The sequence below is a fragment of the Asparagus officinalis genome, chromosome 6 (assembly GCF_001876935.1).
Source record: "Asparagus officinalis chromosome 6, Aspof.V1, whole genome shotgun sequence".
Classification (NCBI taxonomy): domain Eukaryota; kingdom Viridiplantae; phylum Streptophyta; class Magnoliopsida; order Asparagales; family Asparagaceae; genus Asparagus; species Asparagus officinalis.
The window spans coordinates 59,266,226-59,284,956 of record NC_033799.1 but is presented as its reverse complement, the minus strand read 5'-3'; the positions used below and the strand labels follow the sequence as shown (position 1 = coordinate 59,284,956).

General features: G+C 35.9%; 1 protein-coding gene across 1 annotated transcript in view; it reads left to right on the top strand.

The window, feature by feature from the left end:
* Window positions 1-10,799, top strand: part of LOC109846228 (E3 ubiquitin protein ligase RIE1-like) — a gene marked incomplete at its 5' end in the record, with an annotated part of 25,244 nt that extends 14,445 nt beyond the window's left edge. Inside the window, one exon of the mRNA XM_020415452.1 lies at window positions 10,352-10,799. Coding sequence (XP_020271041.1) covers window positions 10,352-10,513 — 162 coding nt within the window. The remainder of the gene's footprint in view (window positions 1-10,351) is intronic.

Here is an 18,731-nt window from a genome sequence, read left to right as displayed (position 1 = left end):
CAAAAAAAAGGGGGAACTACCTTATATTTAAAGTCAATTTATGTAATCCACATTATATTTCTAATTTATACCTAAACCACCTACAAACTTTGTTTTTCTTCCAGTCAACCACCAAGCCTAACAATACCCTCTATCCCATGTGTAAAGCATGTGTCCTCTCTTGTTGGTGCTTCGCAAGCATTCCATTAGAGATTAAGTGAGGGTATTATTGGAATTTCATAAAAATTTGAGCACCAAAGTGGGATCAGGTGGTTGGTTGAAAGAAGAAGTAACTTTTTAGGTGGTTGGTTGAAAGAAAAAGTAACTTTTTAGGTGGTTTAGGTATAAATTGACAATATAAGGTGGTTTACATAAATTGGCACTGAGTATAACATGGTTTCCAAGGAAAAAGCCTCGCATTTAATGTTATTATTCCTATAGTTTCACCATACATTGCACCTTTTTCTTTACCCTCTGTCCTCTTAAATAATAAATGAAAATAATTCCACCTTCCGTTAATTCACCATCATTTACTAATACTTTATGATGTAAAATTACGTCGGTCTATACTATTTTTTATTGTTTTTCCCTAATTATTTGTTAATGGTTTGGTTTTTGGCGTTGGTTTGGGGATATATAAAGGAAACTTTGAACAATAGTAAAATAGTGAAAGATTGTCTTCTCAAAAAGATTTAAGTAAAGATTATATAAGATTGGCATTAGCTTCTAAAAATACAGTGCGGTCTGTTCTACGTTAATGTACATTTGGTTTTTGGTGATGAGCATGCAGAAGGCTTAATGATGCGAAACGGGGGAGGGGGTCCATCGGAATCAGCGATCTAAATCGAACAACGCACCGTTTCGCTAAAATTCATGATCTTCGATAGGAAATTAATTAAAACAGTTAACGTGACAGATGGATTTAAACAAGATTTGCCTCAATAGTCATGAACATAGGAAATTAATTAAAACAGTTAACGTGACAGATGGATTTAAACAAGATTTGCCTCAATAGTCATGAACAATTCCAATCTCGATCAATATAATCGATTTGCCTCAATAGTCATGAACAATTCCAATCTCGATCAATATAATCGCAGTATTCATTATCATTGTACTAGTTTCACAATCAATATCAATTTTTCAACAGTCACATGTTCAGTTACTCAACTCACAAAAACTAATCTAAGTAGTGAATATATGATAATAGTTTAGAGACAAAATACTCGTGCAATTAACTAACCAGATGAGATAAACAGAAAAATAAATAGAGCGAAACCTTCGTCGGTCTTAACAGACTCGACGTAGAGACCTCTGGAGGTGGGGCGACGATAACGATGAACTGAACGACGACGACGAGGCGGAGATCTGACGACGACGAGTGCGACGATGTTGAACTGATAACGACGCGGCGACGAATCTGAACGACGAAGGTGGCGGCGATTCTGAGCAGCGACTTGAGTGACGGCGTCTGTAAGGACGATGGGATGATAGCGATGTGATGATTTGTGGTAAGCAGTCGTGGCAGTGGTAGTATTGCTGTGGTGGGGAATTTTGCCTAACAGATTGTGTACATGAAGGCGGCAGTTGCTAGGAAAGGAGGTTCGGTGACGATGGGAATAGGGCGGCTGCTTGGGAGGAGATGATGGCGCTGGTGGTGCGGAGGTGGAGATCAGGGGTGAGCTGAGTGTGGATTTGGTAGTTGCAGGGAAGAGGAGGATTTGACTGATTGTTGACGTGGGGAAGACGAGGGAATGCTTGGTGACTGGAGGAAGAGGACACAGGAAACGACCTAGGGTTTCACACCCGAGGCCTAGGTTTCACACCCAAGGCTTCACACCAGATTTTTAGCTAATGCAATTTTTCATTCAATAATTCATTGATTTGGTTTCACACCCAAGGCTTCACACCAGATTTTTAGCTAATGCAATTTTTCATTCAATAATTCATTGATTTTTAATAGTCTCATACAACCTTATTTAGATTTTTAGCTAATGCAATTTTTCATTCAATAATTCATTGATTTTTAATAGTCTCATACAACCTTATTTCTAAAAATAACTACGTGCATACAACGTGTAATAAAAATAGAAACAAACAATAATCCCTCAAATAACTTAACTAAAATTAAACTAAAATTCAAAATTCAAAATTCAAAATTCAAAATTCAAATTTCAAAATTCAAAATTTAAAAATATATCAACTAATCAAATATTACCATTTCTTGTACTCATTATTCTCCTCGAATGGTAGAAAACTCGACTCCGTCGAGTTAGCTGCAGAAACTTGTCATCTTTAATATATTCTGTCTGTATCTTAATCTGCTGTCAGTTATTTTTCTGCATCTTAAATCATTAGCTAGATTGCATTATAAATTCATCATTTAAAATATTATCAAAATTCACTGCTGTATGGATGAATATATAAAAGTGGAGTAAAGTGAAAGAACTCTCATAAATAATAGGTTAGGATCAGGCTTATATCAGTGGACTACCAATAACATTGTGAACTGTTTAATCACTCAATATTAAAAATAGAACTATGATCAAATCAATAAATATTGCCATTAATTAGTTCAAGAGTTGGAAAAGCTCATAAATATCGTCAAATCTTAAACAGCTATAAATAAACTATATTGGACAAGTCCGAACCATCTAAAATATCAGCGTTAATAGTTTTAAATTAGGTCCTGACTCAATATCATACATTTCAGTTAGCAATGTATTTATTCAAATTAGTAGTTTTAAATTAGGTCCTGACTCAATATCATACATTTCAGTTAGCAATGTATTTATTCAAATTAGATCACTGATTCCCCAATATATGTTAGCAATGTATTTATTCAAATTAGATCACTGATTCCCCAATATATGATCAATGCAAAATAAAAAAATAATGTAAATCAACTCAAATGGTTATGATGAAATGCAAACTCAAACAATGTGATCAATGACAGATGTAACTCAACAAAGTGTCTAAAATGCATGACGTCCTCTATCAAATGGAATAATTAGGTGTTCCTTCGTTTATATGCATAACAAATTTCCTATTTTTACAGTGATAAGGAGGAACGTGCAAACGCATGCATGACGGATGAGTGTTTTTGCGTGTTTAACATGAGAGAGAATGGAAACACTCGTGCTCAAACTTATATCCCTAATCACTATATATTCCCAAAAAGGATCAGTGTATGTGTGGGTGACTATCGGGACAATGCATGAGGGTTTGACATCTAATATGGTAGCTATCTCACGATGCTCAAATTGGGATTTAAATTCCATACAGATATCTGAGTGACTCACTTTAGGAACCGAATCAGGAACGTGTTGGGTGTCATGTTGGTCCAAGAGGACTTCGTGGGGAATATCAACAACGTTTTTAGTCACTGAAGTGAATTCGGAAGTTGGAGTTTTAATTTCAGGAACTTCAGGGACAACATCAGTGAACTCCGTAATCAAAGGGGTAGTTTGAGGAATAGTCGGAGTGTTGTCATTGCATGAAAATTCAATTAACTTCACAATTACAGGGGTAGTTTCGGAATGAACGGAAGTGCATGGTTCTTTGATTATACTATCCTGGATTTTCTTATCAGAGTTAGATTCTGTCAAATCTACGGCCTGGTTAACGGTTTCCTTAATAATAGATTTTGATTCCGTTATAGGCGGCTTATTAATTCTAACTCTGAACGGAGTTGTACAAACGGAAGCAACGTGCCCATATCCTTGACAATTGTAACACTGCATTATTGGGCTAAGTTTGGAGAGAGATCTCTCTGACTTCTGGTCCTTGGGATCAACTCTAGACTGGGAAGAACTAGGGTTAGATCGACTCAGAGGCTGACTAGATGTACTGACACGAGAAGACTGAGAGGGATGAGTTTGAAAATTCTGAGCTCTATGAGATTGATGAAATTTGGTTTCATCTAAATCTTGAACTAAGGCGTAAGCTCTCTCAAGGGTGTTTACTCTAGCAAAGAGTTCGGTTTGAAGGTCACTTCTCAATCCAGCTCTAAACTTTGACAAGATTTTCATCGGTGCCTCTTGCTCTATGGTGCTGCATCGAGTAAATAATTCGTCAAATTGAGCAACGTACTCTTTTACGGATTTGGTTCCCTGAGTAAGATAATGCCACTTGTCTACAAATCTATGATAAAACGATGGCGGGAGGTATTTCTTTATAAGCTCATCGATCATTTCTCGCCAAGTTAAAATTGGTAATTCACCTCTAATGTGTCTTAACGTTTCGAGGTAGGACCAATATTGGCAGGCGGATCCAGTGAGTTTCATAGCTGCGAACTCGACTTTTCGCGGTTCCGTCAGGGCGCACCAATTGAAGTAGCGATCTATGCCCTTTAGTCAGTCCAAGAAAGTTTGTGGGTTGAGCCTACCATCAAAGCTTGGTGGATCAGGCACAGGTTGAGGTGGTGGTTGATAAACGACATACCCATGACCTTGACTGTGCAGAGGTGGAGTTGTAACACGCGTTTCTTTGAGCCTCACAATATTTCGTTGTTTTCGTCAATTTGTGCTGCTATTTCAGCGAATTTCTTAAGAAGTTCGGGATCTGTGTTGCCTGACATGCTGGACTCACTAGATGATTCACTTGACTCTCTGAAACGATAGGGTAGGCCTGTGCGAGTGAGCATGCACTAACAACTAGATGAGATGAATGAGTGCATAACAACTAAAGGAGATGACTGGATTTTTTTTTAACAACTAAATGCGATGAGTGATTTTTTTGATTTTTTTTATGACCCAACTAATCTAAAAATAAAATAAAGTTTTTGTAACCTAGAACCATGCTCTGATACCAAAAATGATGCGAAACGGGGGAGGGGGTCCATCGGAATCAGCGATCTAAATCGAACAACGCACCGTTTCGCCAAAATTCATGATTTTCGGTAGGAAATTAATTAAAACAGTTAACGTGACAGATGGATTTAAATAAGATTTGCCTCAATAGTCATGAACAATTCCAATCTCGATCAATATAATCGTAGTATTCATTATCATTGTATCAGTTTCACAATCAATATCAATTTTTCAACAGTCACATGTTCAGTTACTCAACTCACAAAAACTAATCTAAGCAATGAATATATGATAATAGTTTAGAAACAAAATACTCGTGCAATTAACTAACCAGATGAGATAAACAGAAAAATAAATAGAGCGAAACCTTCGTCGGTCTGAACAGACTTGACGTAGAGACCTCTGGAGGTGGGGCGACGATAACGATGAACTGAACGACGACGACGAGGCGGAGATCTGACGACGACGAGTGCGACGATGTTGAACTGATAACGACGTGGCGACGAATCTGAACGACGAAGGTGGCGGTGATTCTGAGCAGCGACTAGAGTGACAGCGTCTGTAAGGACGATGGGACGATAGCGATGTGATGATTTGTGGTAAGCGGCAATGGCAGTGGTAGTATTGCTGTGGTGGGGAATTTTGCCAAACAGTTTGTGTACATGAAGGCGGCAGTTGCTGCGAAAGGAGGCTCGGTGACAGTGGGAGTAGGGCGGCTGCTTGGGAGGAGATGATGGCGCTGGTGGTGCGGAGGTGGAGATCAGGGGCGAGCTGAGTGTGGATCTGGTGGTTGCAGGGAAGAGGAGGATTTGACTGATTGTTGACGTGGGGAAGACGAGGGAATGCTTGGCGACTGGAGGAAGAGGACACATGTAACGACCTAGGGTTTCACACCCGAGGCCTTGGTTTCACACCCAAGGCTTCACACCAGATTTTTAGCTAATGCAATTTTTCATTCAATAATTCATTGATTTTTAATAGTCTCATACAACCTTATTTATAAAAAAAACTACGTGCACACAACGTGCAATAAAAATAGAAACAAACAATAATCTCTCAAATCACTTAACTAAAATTAAACTAAATTTTAAAATTCAAATTTTAAAATTCAAAATTTAAAATTTAAAATTCAAATTTTAAATTTCAAAATTTAAAATTCAAAAATATATCAACTAATCAAAATTACCATTTCTTGTCCTCATTACTTAACCTATCTGACACTAGGGTAGTTTGCTACCTACAATCGGAGTAGTTGCATTAGGTGATTTTTATCTGGTTGCAAGTGTTTGTTTCATTGCAACTAAATGTCACAGTTGCATCTATAGTTGCAAATATCTCTCAAATTATAGCTTGCGTCAAGTTTGGAGCCAAAACAAGTAAAAACTCAGTAGTTGCGAACATAATTCTAGCAAAGCCGAAAAAAACTTAAAGACATTCTAAAATGTTTCAAGATAATCTATTTTTTTAAGTCTTAAAAGTAAATAATATCTATACTACTATATAATTGCAATAGTGAGGGTAAAACAAAAATGGATGATTGGAGGACGCGTAGAGTTATTGAATGCAAAATAGTAATTTAACTTAAAAGTTGACACTTCACCCCTCTTACCTCTCTTTCTCTCAACTTCTCTTATCTCACACTCTCTATCTTTACTACTATCTCTTTCTCATTATTTATGTGTTTAACATAATTGCTCAACGAAGATCTTACCAAAAATTTTACATCTTTTATCTTTAAATACTATTGTAAATAACTTTTTTCCAAGTTACTAAGTTAGTGATTCAAATGTTTATCTCTGACTTTAACACATGTATAGTAGTAATTTTCAATGCTTTACGCAAAAATATGTTACTGATAATTAGAGTTGATAGAGATTATTAAATGATATATTTAATTTTTATATGGTTAGTTATTATAAAATAGACAATTAATATACTACATCTGAAGATTTTTTTTATTGTATACATGTTTTACCAATCAAAATTTTTTTGAAACAACAATAAGTGCCACTTTCTCTTTCTCATTATTCATGTGTTTAACATGATTGCTCAACCAAAATCTTACCAGAATTTTTACATTTTTGTCTTTAAATACTATTGTAAATAATTCTTTCAAGTTAGAGATTCAAATGTTTATTTTCTGACTTTAGCATATGTATAATAGAAATTTCAATGCTTTAGTGAGAATGTGTACTGATAATAAGAGTTGATAAAGATTATTAAATGATATATTTAATTTTTATATGATTAGTTATTATAAAATAGACAATTAATATACTATATCTGAAGATTTTTATTATTGTATATATGTTTTACCAATCAAAATTTTATTGAAACAACAATAAGTGCTCAAACTCAGGTGCAAGGTTTTAAAACAAGGTTTCATTATGTGTACGGTCTGATCTCAGGTAACGAGTAATTGAATTATGTGAAATTATGCGTTTTTGAAATAGTTTAATACACGTGTGCGCACAGACCCCATATAATAAAATATAATAATTCATGAAAAATATAAAACATACCAAGCAAAAAACTAACAATAATAATCCAAGCTAGTCAAATTAAAGTTCTTAACGGCAAGCATTAGAGATGCTATTGGCATCGACTCCCGGTAGCGATCGACTGTTAGAGGCGGTGGAGGGAGGAGTGAGAGGAGTGGGTGGGGGAAAGGGTCTAGAGTTTTTTTTAACCGTTGTTTTGTTTGGGACCGGGACAACAAAGGGGATATTAAAATTGAAACGGGTCAAGTTTTAAAATCACAGACATGTTAGGTCGACTTAGGGTATGTTTGGATAACATGGTGATTTGTGTGGTGTTTTCAGAACATCATGTTGTTTTTCTGCATAAGTGTTTTCAAAGCACCATGGTAAGTGTTTTTTATCAACAATAGTTTGACCTTTTATAACATTAGTATTAAACATTTTATTAATATATTAAATATTAATCATAATATGATCTATTTTAATTAATATATTATAATATTATATATCCAATTAACATATTATAACGTTCTATATGACTAATAGATCATAATGTTATATATTGTACATTTTTGTAATACATAAGGAAAATTGACTTTGAGCTGACCCACTGTCTTGTGAGCCCCACATCGATGTGACTAGCATATGGGGACGGGCGTATGCTTGGCAACCTATTTTGCAAAATGGGCTGCAGTTCATATACATTTTTCCACATATATTATATTATATTATATTAATGATATATTATTTTCAAATATTAGTATATTACTTTATTTTTATATAAATATGTTATTATTATTAATATATTTACATTCAGTAATAATGTAATGACATTTTATTTTTATAATATAGTATAATGTTATTATATTATGATATTATTATTATGTTAATATTTGTTATAAGCTATTTACTTATAATATATAATTATTTTGTTATTATTTTAAAATGTAATATATTATTATTTATTATATAATATATTATGAATTTACTAAATAAATTATATTTAATCTTTTTATTTTTCAGAGGAGTTATTATTTTATTATTAAATACTATTACATAACATGTTAAAATTCTTAATATTATTAATTAATGCTATTAAACATAGTATTCATATCTTTGAAAACTAAATAGTATAATGAACTATATTACATAATGTAATTTAATATTATATTATGTAATGAATATATTATATTAAATATATTATTAATGCACTATATTGGACATTAGATTAACACCCTTTAAACTCAAAACACAAACACCAAACTTGAAACACGTTTTTGGTGTTGTGAAGTAAGTGTTGTGTTTTTAGTGCTTGATATTGTAGCCTAACAAAGAGACCATGGTTTTCAAACACATGGGCAAAAACATCATGGAAAACTAAAAACAGCATCATATCCAAATGCTCTCTAATTAAAGATACTTGTTGGGTGGGTATATCACCTGCCCACATTATGTAACTATGTGGGCATGTACCGGTCAACAGCCTGATTATGCGTTTGACCACATAATCGAGCGGGTAATGCATACCAACATAGTTTGATCTCAAGTACGAGTACTCGGCCGATTAATCGGACGGGTAGCCTGTGTTTTAGAACACTGCTCAGTCTGAATGGAAGTAAATTGCTAGTCCATTATGAGTTTCTTTCTCTTTGTTTCCTTTTCTCTTTTAAATCACGTACAACATAACCTTATAGACTTTATTAGTAGGCAATGTAATAATAATAAAAATAAATTAAAAATGATATTATTGTAAAATTTTGATGGAGTCTCATTCCTTTTTGAATATCAATCCTTAAAATATATAACCTTTTATTTTTTATAATAGAAACCGACTAGAAGTACTCATATACAAATTCCTTTTTGTAATTTATTTTATTTTTTTGGAAGTACATTGTGCATGTGCGGATATGCTAGTATAAAGATCATGAACCTTTCCAAAAAATCACAAAATAACTAAAAATATTTAAATAATGGAACAATTTACCAAAAAAATTACGAAACTACAAAATTATCCCAAAAAATTATTTTTTTAAATATGAAAAGACCAAGAGAAAAGAAGTTCAAGTAACGAAAATTTTCCTGTAATTAACATTTTATTTCCTTGATCTTTTCTTTATTCATTTTAGATATTATGATTACATAATTAAATGAACTTCATCGATATAATTACACAGTTAATTTAATTTAGTAGTTAATTATTGTAATTGCTTTGATTTTTTTTGCTGGAATGGAATTACAACTATCCTTGTATTCTGTAAGAACTTCATGTAATTTGTTTTAATTTATTAAAAGTTATAGGAAGTTTGAATCAAACAGCTACAACTTCATTTACAACTGCAAGTTGCGAAATTTTAAAATTGAACTAAACTGTGCAGCTGCAATTGCATGTAATAACAGTTGGAACAGTTTAGTTGCATGCAAGTAATAGTTGGATTTGCAACTACAATTGCAGGTTACCAAATAGACACTTTGCATCTTAGGTCAGATATATGCATATATTGTGTTGCTGAACAATAGAAATATACGTTGTCGCAAAGTTACCTAAATTTCTTTTGTTACTAAAAAAAGAAATCCCCACCATCATATTTCATTCACAACAATATGTCACCATAACTTCAGCCTTATTTATCGGTCTAAAATTAATAGCTAAAATAAGGTGATGAACAAGAGCGGGTCATACCATGAAAAGTTAGCAAGAAATTTATGGGTAGGAAGCCTACCATATTGGTTTTGCACAATGCACATTAAGCTGATGCAACTTATGAAACCTCCAAGGCTTCAAGGTTATCATAACTATCCCCTTGAAATATTTATGTAATAAATAGGTGAAAGAGCATGTTAAAAGTTTCTAAGCATTTTCCGTCCTCGATAATTGTGCATGTTGAAATTCCATATATTGCAAAGTTGTTCAAGTTGTATGTACTCTGGGGGTTCTTGCGGAATAATGATAGGCAATTCATAACATTATTGGATGCATTAATACCACAGTTTTTCAGAGTTAACATATTTTGAACTCACTAGTTAAAGTTGAAAGCTATTTCAGAACAACTACTTTGATTTTTTATCATGACTAATTTTCAGGAATGCTGTATTTGCATCACACCGTACGAAAATGGTGTGGAACTCCATTCACTTCCCTGCAACCATCATTTTCATTCTTCATGCATCGTGAAATGGTTGCGGATCAATGCTACCTGCCCTCTTTGCAAGTACAACATTCTTAAGGGCAACGATTGTGTGTGATGAACTAAATATTGTCTGTTTAAGCTTGTGTCTCATCTTCTAATTAACATGTATCCAACTTTCAACACTGCGGCTGGTGATGTTTAGTGTATAGGCAAAGTTAAGAGGTTCAAATGTACATGGAGTCTATACAAAAGATAGCTTGCTCTCTTCAGCGTGTGGTTGATGTATTAATTTTTTGTATTTGGTTTGGTGTTGTATCTACTTAGAATAGATGGAAAAGGTTTAGCAAACAACATCCGGTGTTGCAAGTGCATCTCTAGTTTTATGCTTCTGGTTTGATGTACATTGTTCCCTTTGTACCCATCTAGTTATGGTTATTTCGTGATAGGACATGTAATTTCAAGATAATCTGTCTATTGTTAATGGCGTAAACTTTTCGTGTCACCTCTCTCTGTACCCATACGGTTATCCTTTTCCCTTGATAACAAGGCATAACCATCTGGTTATACATTGTTCCCTCTGTACGCATGTAATTTCAAGATAAATTACCAGATATAAAAAGCGGCTCCGTTTAGCGTACAAGGCGTATTCAATTGACTCCATTTAGGGGTTGTTTGGTTCGTTTCCTTGATATAGAGAAATGCAATTCCATGTAAAGAAACACAAGTTTTGAGTTTTCCAAACTTTTACAAGAAATAGATTGTTTTGCTTTGGTTAGTACATAAAAATGGTGGGAAACCAATGTATTTATTTTTCTTGTGTTTGGTTCGCATAGAAAAAAAAAAGGAAAACTTTTGTAAACAAAGCAGAGAAGGAAAAAAATCTGACGTGGCAAAGTTTTTATCAATTTCACTTGGTTGGGGAAGGAAATCGGAGAGGGAAAAAAGTCTTAGTTGGTGGTGATTTCAGCAGAGTTTTCCCTCTTCCATTCGAGCGAACCAAAGCGGCACAAAGAAATGGACAGAAACAAAAAAGCTGACGTGCAGGGCTAAAAATCTGACGTGGAGGGGTTTTCTAAGTTTTCCACCCCTTATAATAGCGAACCAAACAGCCCCTTAGCGAATAAGGCCTATTCAATCGCCGGTGATGAGATTTAAGAATCAAATTAAGATTTTTTGCATTTACACACCTCAAATCTTCGATATTCACAAAGTCGCACTAAGTCTTGATTTTTTTCAAAAGACACATAATCTCTCTGCTCAATCTCTCTCCCTCTCCCCTCTTCCTCTCCCTCTTCTACTCCCTCTCCTTTGCCCCTATCACTCACCCTCCTCTCCTCCACTCCCCTCTTCAACTACCTCATTCACTCCATCTCTGAGGTGGAGGAGGGAATCTCTGAGGTGGAGGAGGGAATGAGGGGAAATTATGATGGAGGAGGAAGAGGGAGTATGAGGTGAAGGTGAAGAGGGAGGAGATGAGGCGAGAGAGGAGGAGAGGGGGAGTGGGAAAAGGAGAGGTTGAGGGGAGACTTCAAAAAATCAAGGTTTCAGGGTAATCTATTCCTCTATACAAAAGAGAGGATCCAAGAATCACTACTCATCCTACAGTAATTGATTGTGGGGCCCGCTTACTTTCACTAACATATTTCCCTCAGAAATAAGAATTAAGAAACATATTTTGAATTTCCAATCTCTGCTAAAAAATTGAAATTCAAATCACTGTTGTCATATCGCTCTCCTTCACAAACACAGACGCTTCCTCTCCCCTCTTATTTTCTCATTCTCCCACCTCAACTCAGACAATCCACCTTCTCCTCCCTCTGGCATCGTTAGCAGGCTCCTCATCCAAGCTTCCCTCAGCTCTCTCTCTACATATAAATTAATACGCCCCCAATCCTCCCCAAATTATCCCCCCCTAATATATATATATAATATATATATATATATATATATATTATATATATAATATATATAATATATAATATATATATAATATAATAAATATATATATATATTATATATATATATTAATTTAATATATATATAATATATATATAATATATAATATATATATATATATATATATTCTCCAGAACCATCAGAAGCAAATATCAATCTCCAATGTGTCCCTCTTGTTGCTACCCCCTCCCCTCCGCCGACGGTGACTCGCGAACTTTCGTCGGGCCGTCGACAGTCCTCATGATGCCGACCGCAGACGAGCAAAAGATAGGCCTCGCGACCCAAATCACACCATCGATCGCCGCAAACGGACGTCATCGCCTCCATGATCACGATGGGATTGCAATGAGATGAGAAGATCTTGAGGAGGCTTTGTATTTTGGCTGTCATTAATGATTTTTGTTTATGCTTATTGGCTAGATCTTTTGTTTTTGGTTGGTGGTTTGATGAGAGATTGGGAGCATCTTATGATTTTTAAATTAAAATTTTTAAACGACCCGTGTTCGGTGAAGGCTCAAGCATCAATCAATCAGGACGAAATAAAATCTCAGGAATGATCTGTACAATTAAAATCTCAGTAGGTTTTATGTAGAGAGGTTTATTCTTGACTCACTTGCTTGGATTTGCAGTTAAGAAGATCAATTTGAGAATCTTTGTGGGGATTTATCTTTCTCTTGGTTTTTAATCTAGAACGACTCCATGCTCACCTTTAAATCTCGAGGTATTTATTTCATCAAATTGGAGGTTCGATCAACAAATTTTGATTTTTATACTTTACTCAGCAAAATTTGATTGCTTATTTAGGTAGTATGTTCTTTTAGGAACAAGGGAAAACCATAGTTTATAACCTAAATTCTTATCTCAAAATAATAACAGTTTTCTGCTATACAAAAACAAGATGAAATTCTTTTGTCTAAAAAATAAATATGATATATACTTTATAAACGGTCGACAGACAATATGTATCATCCATATTTACAGCACGATGGATATTTCAACAACCAAAGAAAGTAAATTTCAAGAGGGGCACTGATATATACGTTACGCTATATTTCTATTTTCTCTGACTCAAATTATTATTAATTGATGGGAATTAATTAATCATTTATCAAATATAACTCTTGAGAGTAATTAACTATAGTAAAAAGTTTCAATCAAGCTCTACCCACATTTGACAAATAGTAAGGGCGTTTATCCGTAAGAATAGAAGTGCAATGGACTATCTCTATATCAACTATAATACAGGGTGCCTTTCTATTATTACGCATTAATTATTTTATTTTAATTAAATTACGTGCAAATTCACACCTTTATATGTATGTACTGTAATTTTTTAATGTATATTATACCATCTAAACTATAAGATATGTAAAATTTTGATAACAAATAAATATGTCAACTAAATTAGATAATCCATTAATTGCTTGAATGATTTATTGACTTCAACGTCAAAAGCTTCCTTCTTTTCCATTTCTTCACCTTAACCTTCTAAAAAGGATAAATAGAAAAAACATTTTGACCACCAACAAATAAACAATCATCAAATATTGCTTTTAATTATTCTTGGACGCAAGCCTCAAATTAATCTGAATAATCAAGAATGTAGACGACTGTGTACTTCACATACTACTCATTTATCCTCATTTGAAGAGACCTGTGTGTAATGTATTCATGTCACTGTAGAAACAGTGAAAACGGCGAAAAAGTTTAGGAAAAAACAAAGCAGGAGACACTAGGGTGTTGTCCGGTCGACCGTGGCAATATGTGCGGTCGACTTGAAACGTGAACACTACAGGGTGCATTTTTAGATTTCTAGCCGCTCGACCGCGGCGTCAAGTGAGGTTGACCGCGGACCCTGTAATCGACTTTTGAGTTTCTATCGTTCTGTCTGGTCGATCGCGGTGTCAAGTGTGGTCGACCACGACTCGGGTATGGGCCTGAGCTTGGTTTCCTGATCTGTTTGGGTTTTGTATTTGATATAAATAGGAACATGTTTTTTAGGGTTTCTTTAAGGCAAATTAAAGAGGCTTTTGAGCTGTGTATTTGGGAGATTTGGTGAGAGATTTGAGAGTTTTGTTTGAGAGATTAATTTGTGAGTTTTGAGTGATTTTGTAATCTCTATTTTTACTCCCTCTCTCTCTCTCTCTAATAGTGAAAAATCATCCTCTCCTTGCCCTGTGGACGTAGGCAATTTGCCGAACCACGTAAAATTTATGTCTTGCATAGTTTGGTTCTTGTTTACCTATTGGTTGTGATCCTATCTTGGTTTGGTTGTGTTCTTTGTCAGATTCCACTACGCACAAGTAGTATCAAAACTTCGGGTTTGGCTTGGGGCTCATTTTGAGCATTCTCTGCAGGATTCTCGTTTGAAGAGATCAGGTTATCAACATGGGTGAAACAAGTACATCGGGGTCGTCTCTTTCGAAGACGGTACATGGTTTGAGCATCAATAACATAAATTGATGTTCAAAAGTTTGATGGCAAGATAAACTTCGGTTTGTGGAGGTTTCAGGTGATGGATGCTTTGGATGCTTAGAATTTGGAGGAGACTCTTGAATTACAAGAAAAACCCGCTGATATGGAGGAGAAGGTTTGGAAGAAGGATAACAGCAGAGCATGTGGTATTATTAGTTCATGCTTGACGCCGGATTTGATCTATGATGTGATGAACGAGACGTCAGCGAAACGGTTGTGGAAAACACTCAATGATAAGCATTTGACGATGAACATTAAGAATTGACTTCACTTGAAAAAGAGGTTTTACCAATTCAAGATGAAGAGGGGAGTTTTCATTAGAGAGCATGTTAATAACTTCACAAAATTTCTATCGGATATGGCCAACGTGGATATCATGGTAGAGGATGAAGACAAGGCAATGATGTTATTGTGTTCATTGTCAGAGGATGATTATAGTACTTTTGTCCTTACTATGATCAATGATAGAACCACTGTCAGCTACAAGGAGGTGACCTCAGCATTGGTGAATTATGAGTTGAGGAAGAGTGATAGTGAACCCTTCGAGAAGGCATCAGGAGATGCATTGACAGTGAGAGGCCGTAGTCCAAACCGCCGTCAATTCAATCACTCAAAGTCAAAGCCGAGACGTGGGCATAGAAGTGTTAGTTGGAATCAATGTGCTTTTTGCAAAGAAGATGTACATTAGAAGACTGAATGCCTAAAGTTGAAAGATCGAGCTGGGAAGATTAAGGGGAAAGTCGTACAACCTTCAGAGGTGAATGTTGCCAAAGCTAGTGGCGACAATTCAGATTTAGATTCTTCAGGCTACTCATGCCTAGCACTACCGTCAGTTTACTATGCCGACTCTACGGAGTGGATATTGGATTTGGGTGCTACATACCATATTTGCTCTAGGAGTGATTGGTTCTCCAGCTTTGAGGAGTTGGAAAGAGGGGATGTCATGCTCATGAGTAATGATCATGTATGTCCTATTGGTGGTATTGGAATAGTTTGAATCAAGATGTGTGACTAGGTGACTAGGGAGCTGAAGGAAGTGAGATTCGTTCTGCAGTTGACAAAGAATACCATTTCACTTGGAACTTTGGAGGCAGCAGACTATAGGGTGATCTTAGAGAATACAACTTTGAAGGTCACAAAGGGGTCCATGATGGTGATGAGAGGTGTCAGGGAAAATAACCTTTTACTACTTGAAGGGTAAGACAGTAACAGGAGGTCTGGCAGTTTCGATTACTATGGAGGAGGATACTACTAGCTTATGGCATATGAGATTGGGACATACTGGTGATAAGTCCATGCAAGTATTGGAGAAACAGGGGTTGTTGAAAGGTGCAAAGACCTACAAGATGGAGTTGTATGAGCATTGTGTACTTGAGAAGAAGACAAAAGTGAAATTTGGCACCGTAATTCACAACACCCAAGGTGTATTAGATTATGTTCACATAGATGTTTGGGGCACTTCTAAGCACACATCACTTGGTGGGGCCATTCATTTTGTTATTTTTATTGATGATTATTTCAGGAGAAATTGGGTATACCCTATGAAGCATAAACATGAGGTCCTGGATATATTTGTGGAGTGGAAGAAGAAAGTGGAGTTGCAGACAGATAGAAAGGTGAAGGTACTCTGTTCAAATTATGGTGGCGAATACATGAGTGATCTATTTTTATAGTTTTGCCGGGATCACGACATTAGACGATACTTCACAGTTAGGGAGACACCGTAACAAAATGGGGTGGCTAAGAGATTGAACTGCACCTTGCTGGAGAAGGTGCGTTGTATGCTCTCACAGAGTAGATTTGCTAGATCCTTTTGGGCCGAGGCATTGGTTTATGCGAGCCATCTCATGAATAGGTTACCGTGCACTGCGATACATGGGAAGACTCCTATGGAGTTATAGTCTGGATCTGTGGCTAGTGATTATGAGTTGCTTCAAATTTTCGGGTGTCCAGCTTACTATCATGTGAATGATGAAAAATTAAATTGAGGGCTAGAAAAGCAATCTTTGTGGGCTTTAGAGATGAAGTTAAAGGCTTTAAGTTATGGGATTCACAAGACAAGTAGATATTCATTAACAGAGATGTCACTTTTGATGAGGCGTATATGATGAGGCCTCAAGTCCCTCAGCAGGTGGAGAAAGGCCAGACTAGCAGGATATCATAGGAGGTGGAGGATGATGTGACTCCACAGACTTCAGATAGCATTGTATCCATTAAGGCTCCTATATATGTGACAATGAGAAGAGACATGATGACAGATGGGCAGATGGATGATACAGTGGATATTGAGACTCAGAGACATGGTCATGTTCAGGAGTTCATTGCAGCTAATAGACCAAGAAGGGTTATTCGTCGACCAGCTAGATATGAAGACGTGATGGTTGCATATACTTTATCAGTTGACATCGTTGATGATTTGGTTCCTTCTACATATAAGGAAGCAGAGTCAAGCTCTGATTCAATCAGGTGGAGGGAAGCTATGGAGGAGGAGATGTACTCTCTTCAGAAGAACGACACTTGGAAACTTGCAAAGCTACTGAAGGATAAGAAAGCTATAGGATGCAAGTGGGTATATGCAAAGAAAGAAGGATCTTCTAATAGGGACATTCGATACAAAGCCAGATTGGTTGCCAAAGGGTATGCCCAGCTTGAGGGCATAGATTATAACAAAGTATTCTCACTAGTCGTGAAACATTCATTGATAAGGATACTATTGGCATTAGTGGCACAGCTGGATTTGGATTTTGGTCCAGATGGATGTAAAGACAACATTTCTACATGGAGACTTAGAAGAGAAAATATATATGGTACAACCTATGGGTTTTAGAGCTGCAGGCAAAGAAGATTTGGTGTGCAAGCTGAAGAAGTCTCTTTATGGATTGAAGCAATCGTCGTGACAATGGTATAAGAGATTCGATAGTTTTATGATTGGCCAAGGGTACATGAGGAGCCCATATGACCCATGTGTTTACATGCACAAGCTACAAAATGGTGAGTATATTTATTTATTGTTGTATGTTGACGATATGCTCATTGCTTCTAGGAATACTTCAGCTATTAGAAAGTTAAAAAAGGAGCTGTCATCTGAATTTGAGATGAAGGATCTTAGAGAAGCAAAGAAGATATTGGGTATGGATATTGAGAGAGACAGGTGAAGGGGAGGTTGAAGTTGACACAAAGGAGCTACTTGCAGAAGATGCTTTCAGCTAAGATGTCACATGTTTCAGTTGAGAATCTTGACTATATGTCTAAAGTTCCATATGCTAATGTGGTGAGTAGCTTGATGTATGCGACGGTGTGTTCAATGTCAAATTTATCACTGGCTGTGAGCATGGTGTCAAGGTACATGCAAGACCCCGGGAAGGGTCATTGGGAGGCCGTGAAGTGGATTCTACGGTATATCAAAGGTACCGTGGATGTTGATTTGGTGTTTCAGAAGAATGAGAAGATTAGACAGGATTGTGTTGGATATATAGATTCAGACTATGCAGGAGATCTTGACAAATGTCGGTCTACTACATATATTTACATTAGCACGAGCACCAGTGTGTTGGAGGTATACACTTCAGTCTACAGTGGCTTCCTCCACTACGAAGGCTGAGTATATGGTATTGACTGAAGCTGTGAAGGAAGCTTTGTGGCTACAGGGATTATTAGAAGACTTGGGAATTACACATGAGACCATCAGGGTGAATTGTGATAGCATGTCAGCTATCTATTTGGCAAAGAACCGGGTATATCATGCACACACAAAGCACGTTGATGTTAGATTCCACTTTGTTCGAGACGTCTTGGATGATGGAGATGTTATATTGGAGAAGATCCACACAAAGGACAATTCTGCAGATATGTTAACCAAAGTTATTACCGGAGTAAAATTTGATCATTGTTTGGAGTTATTA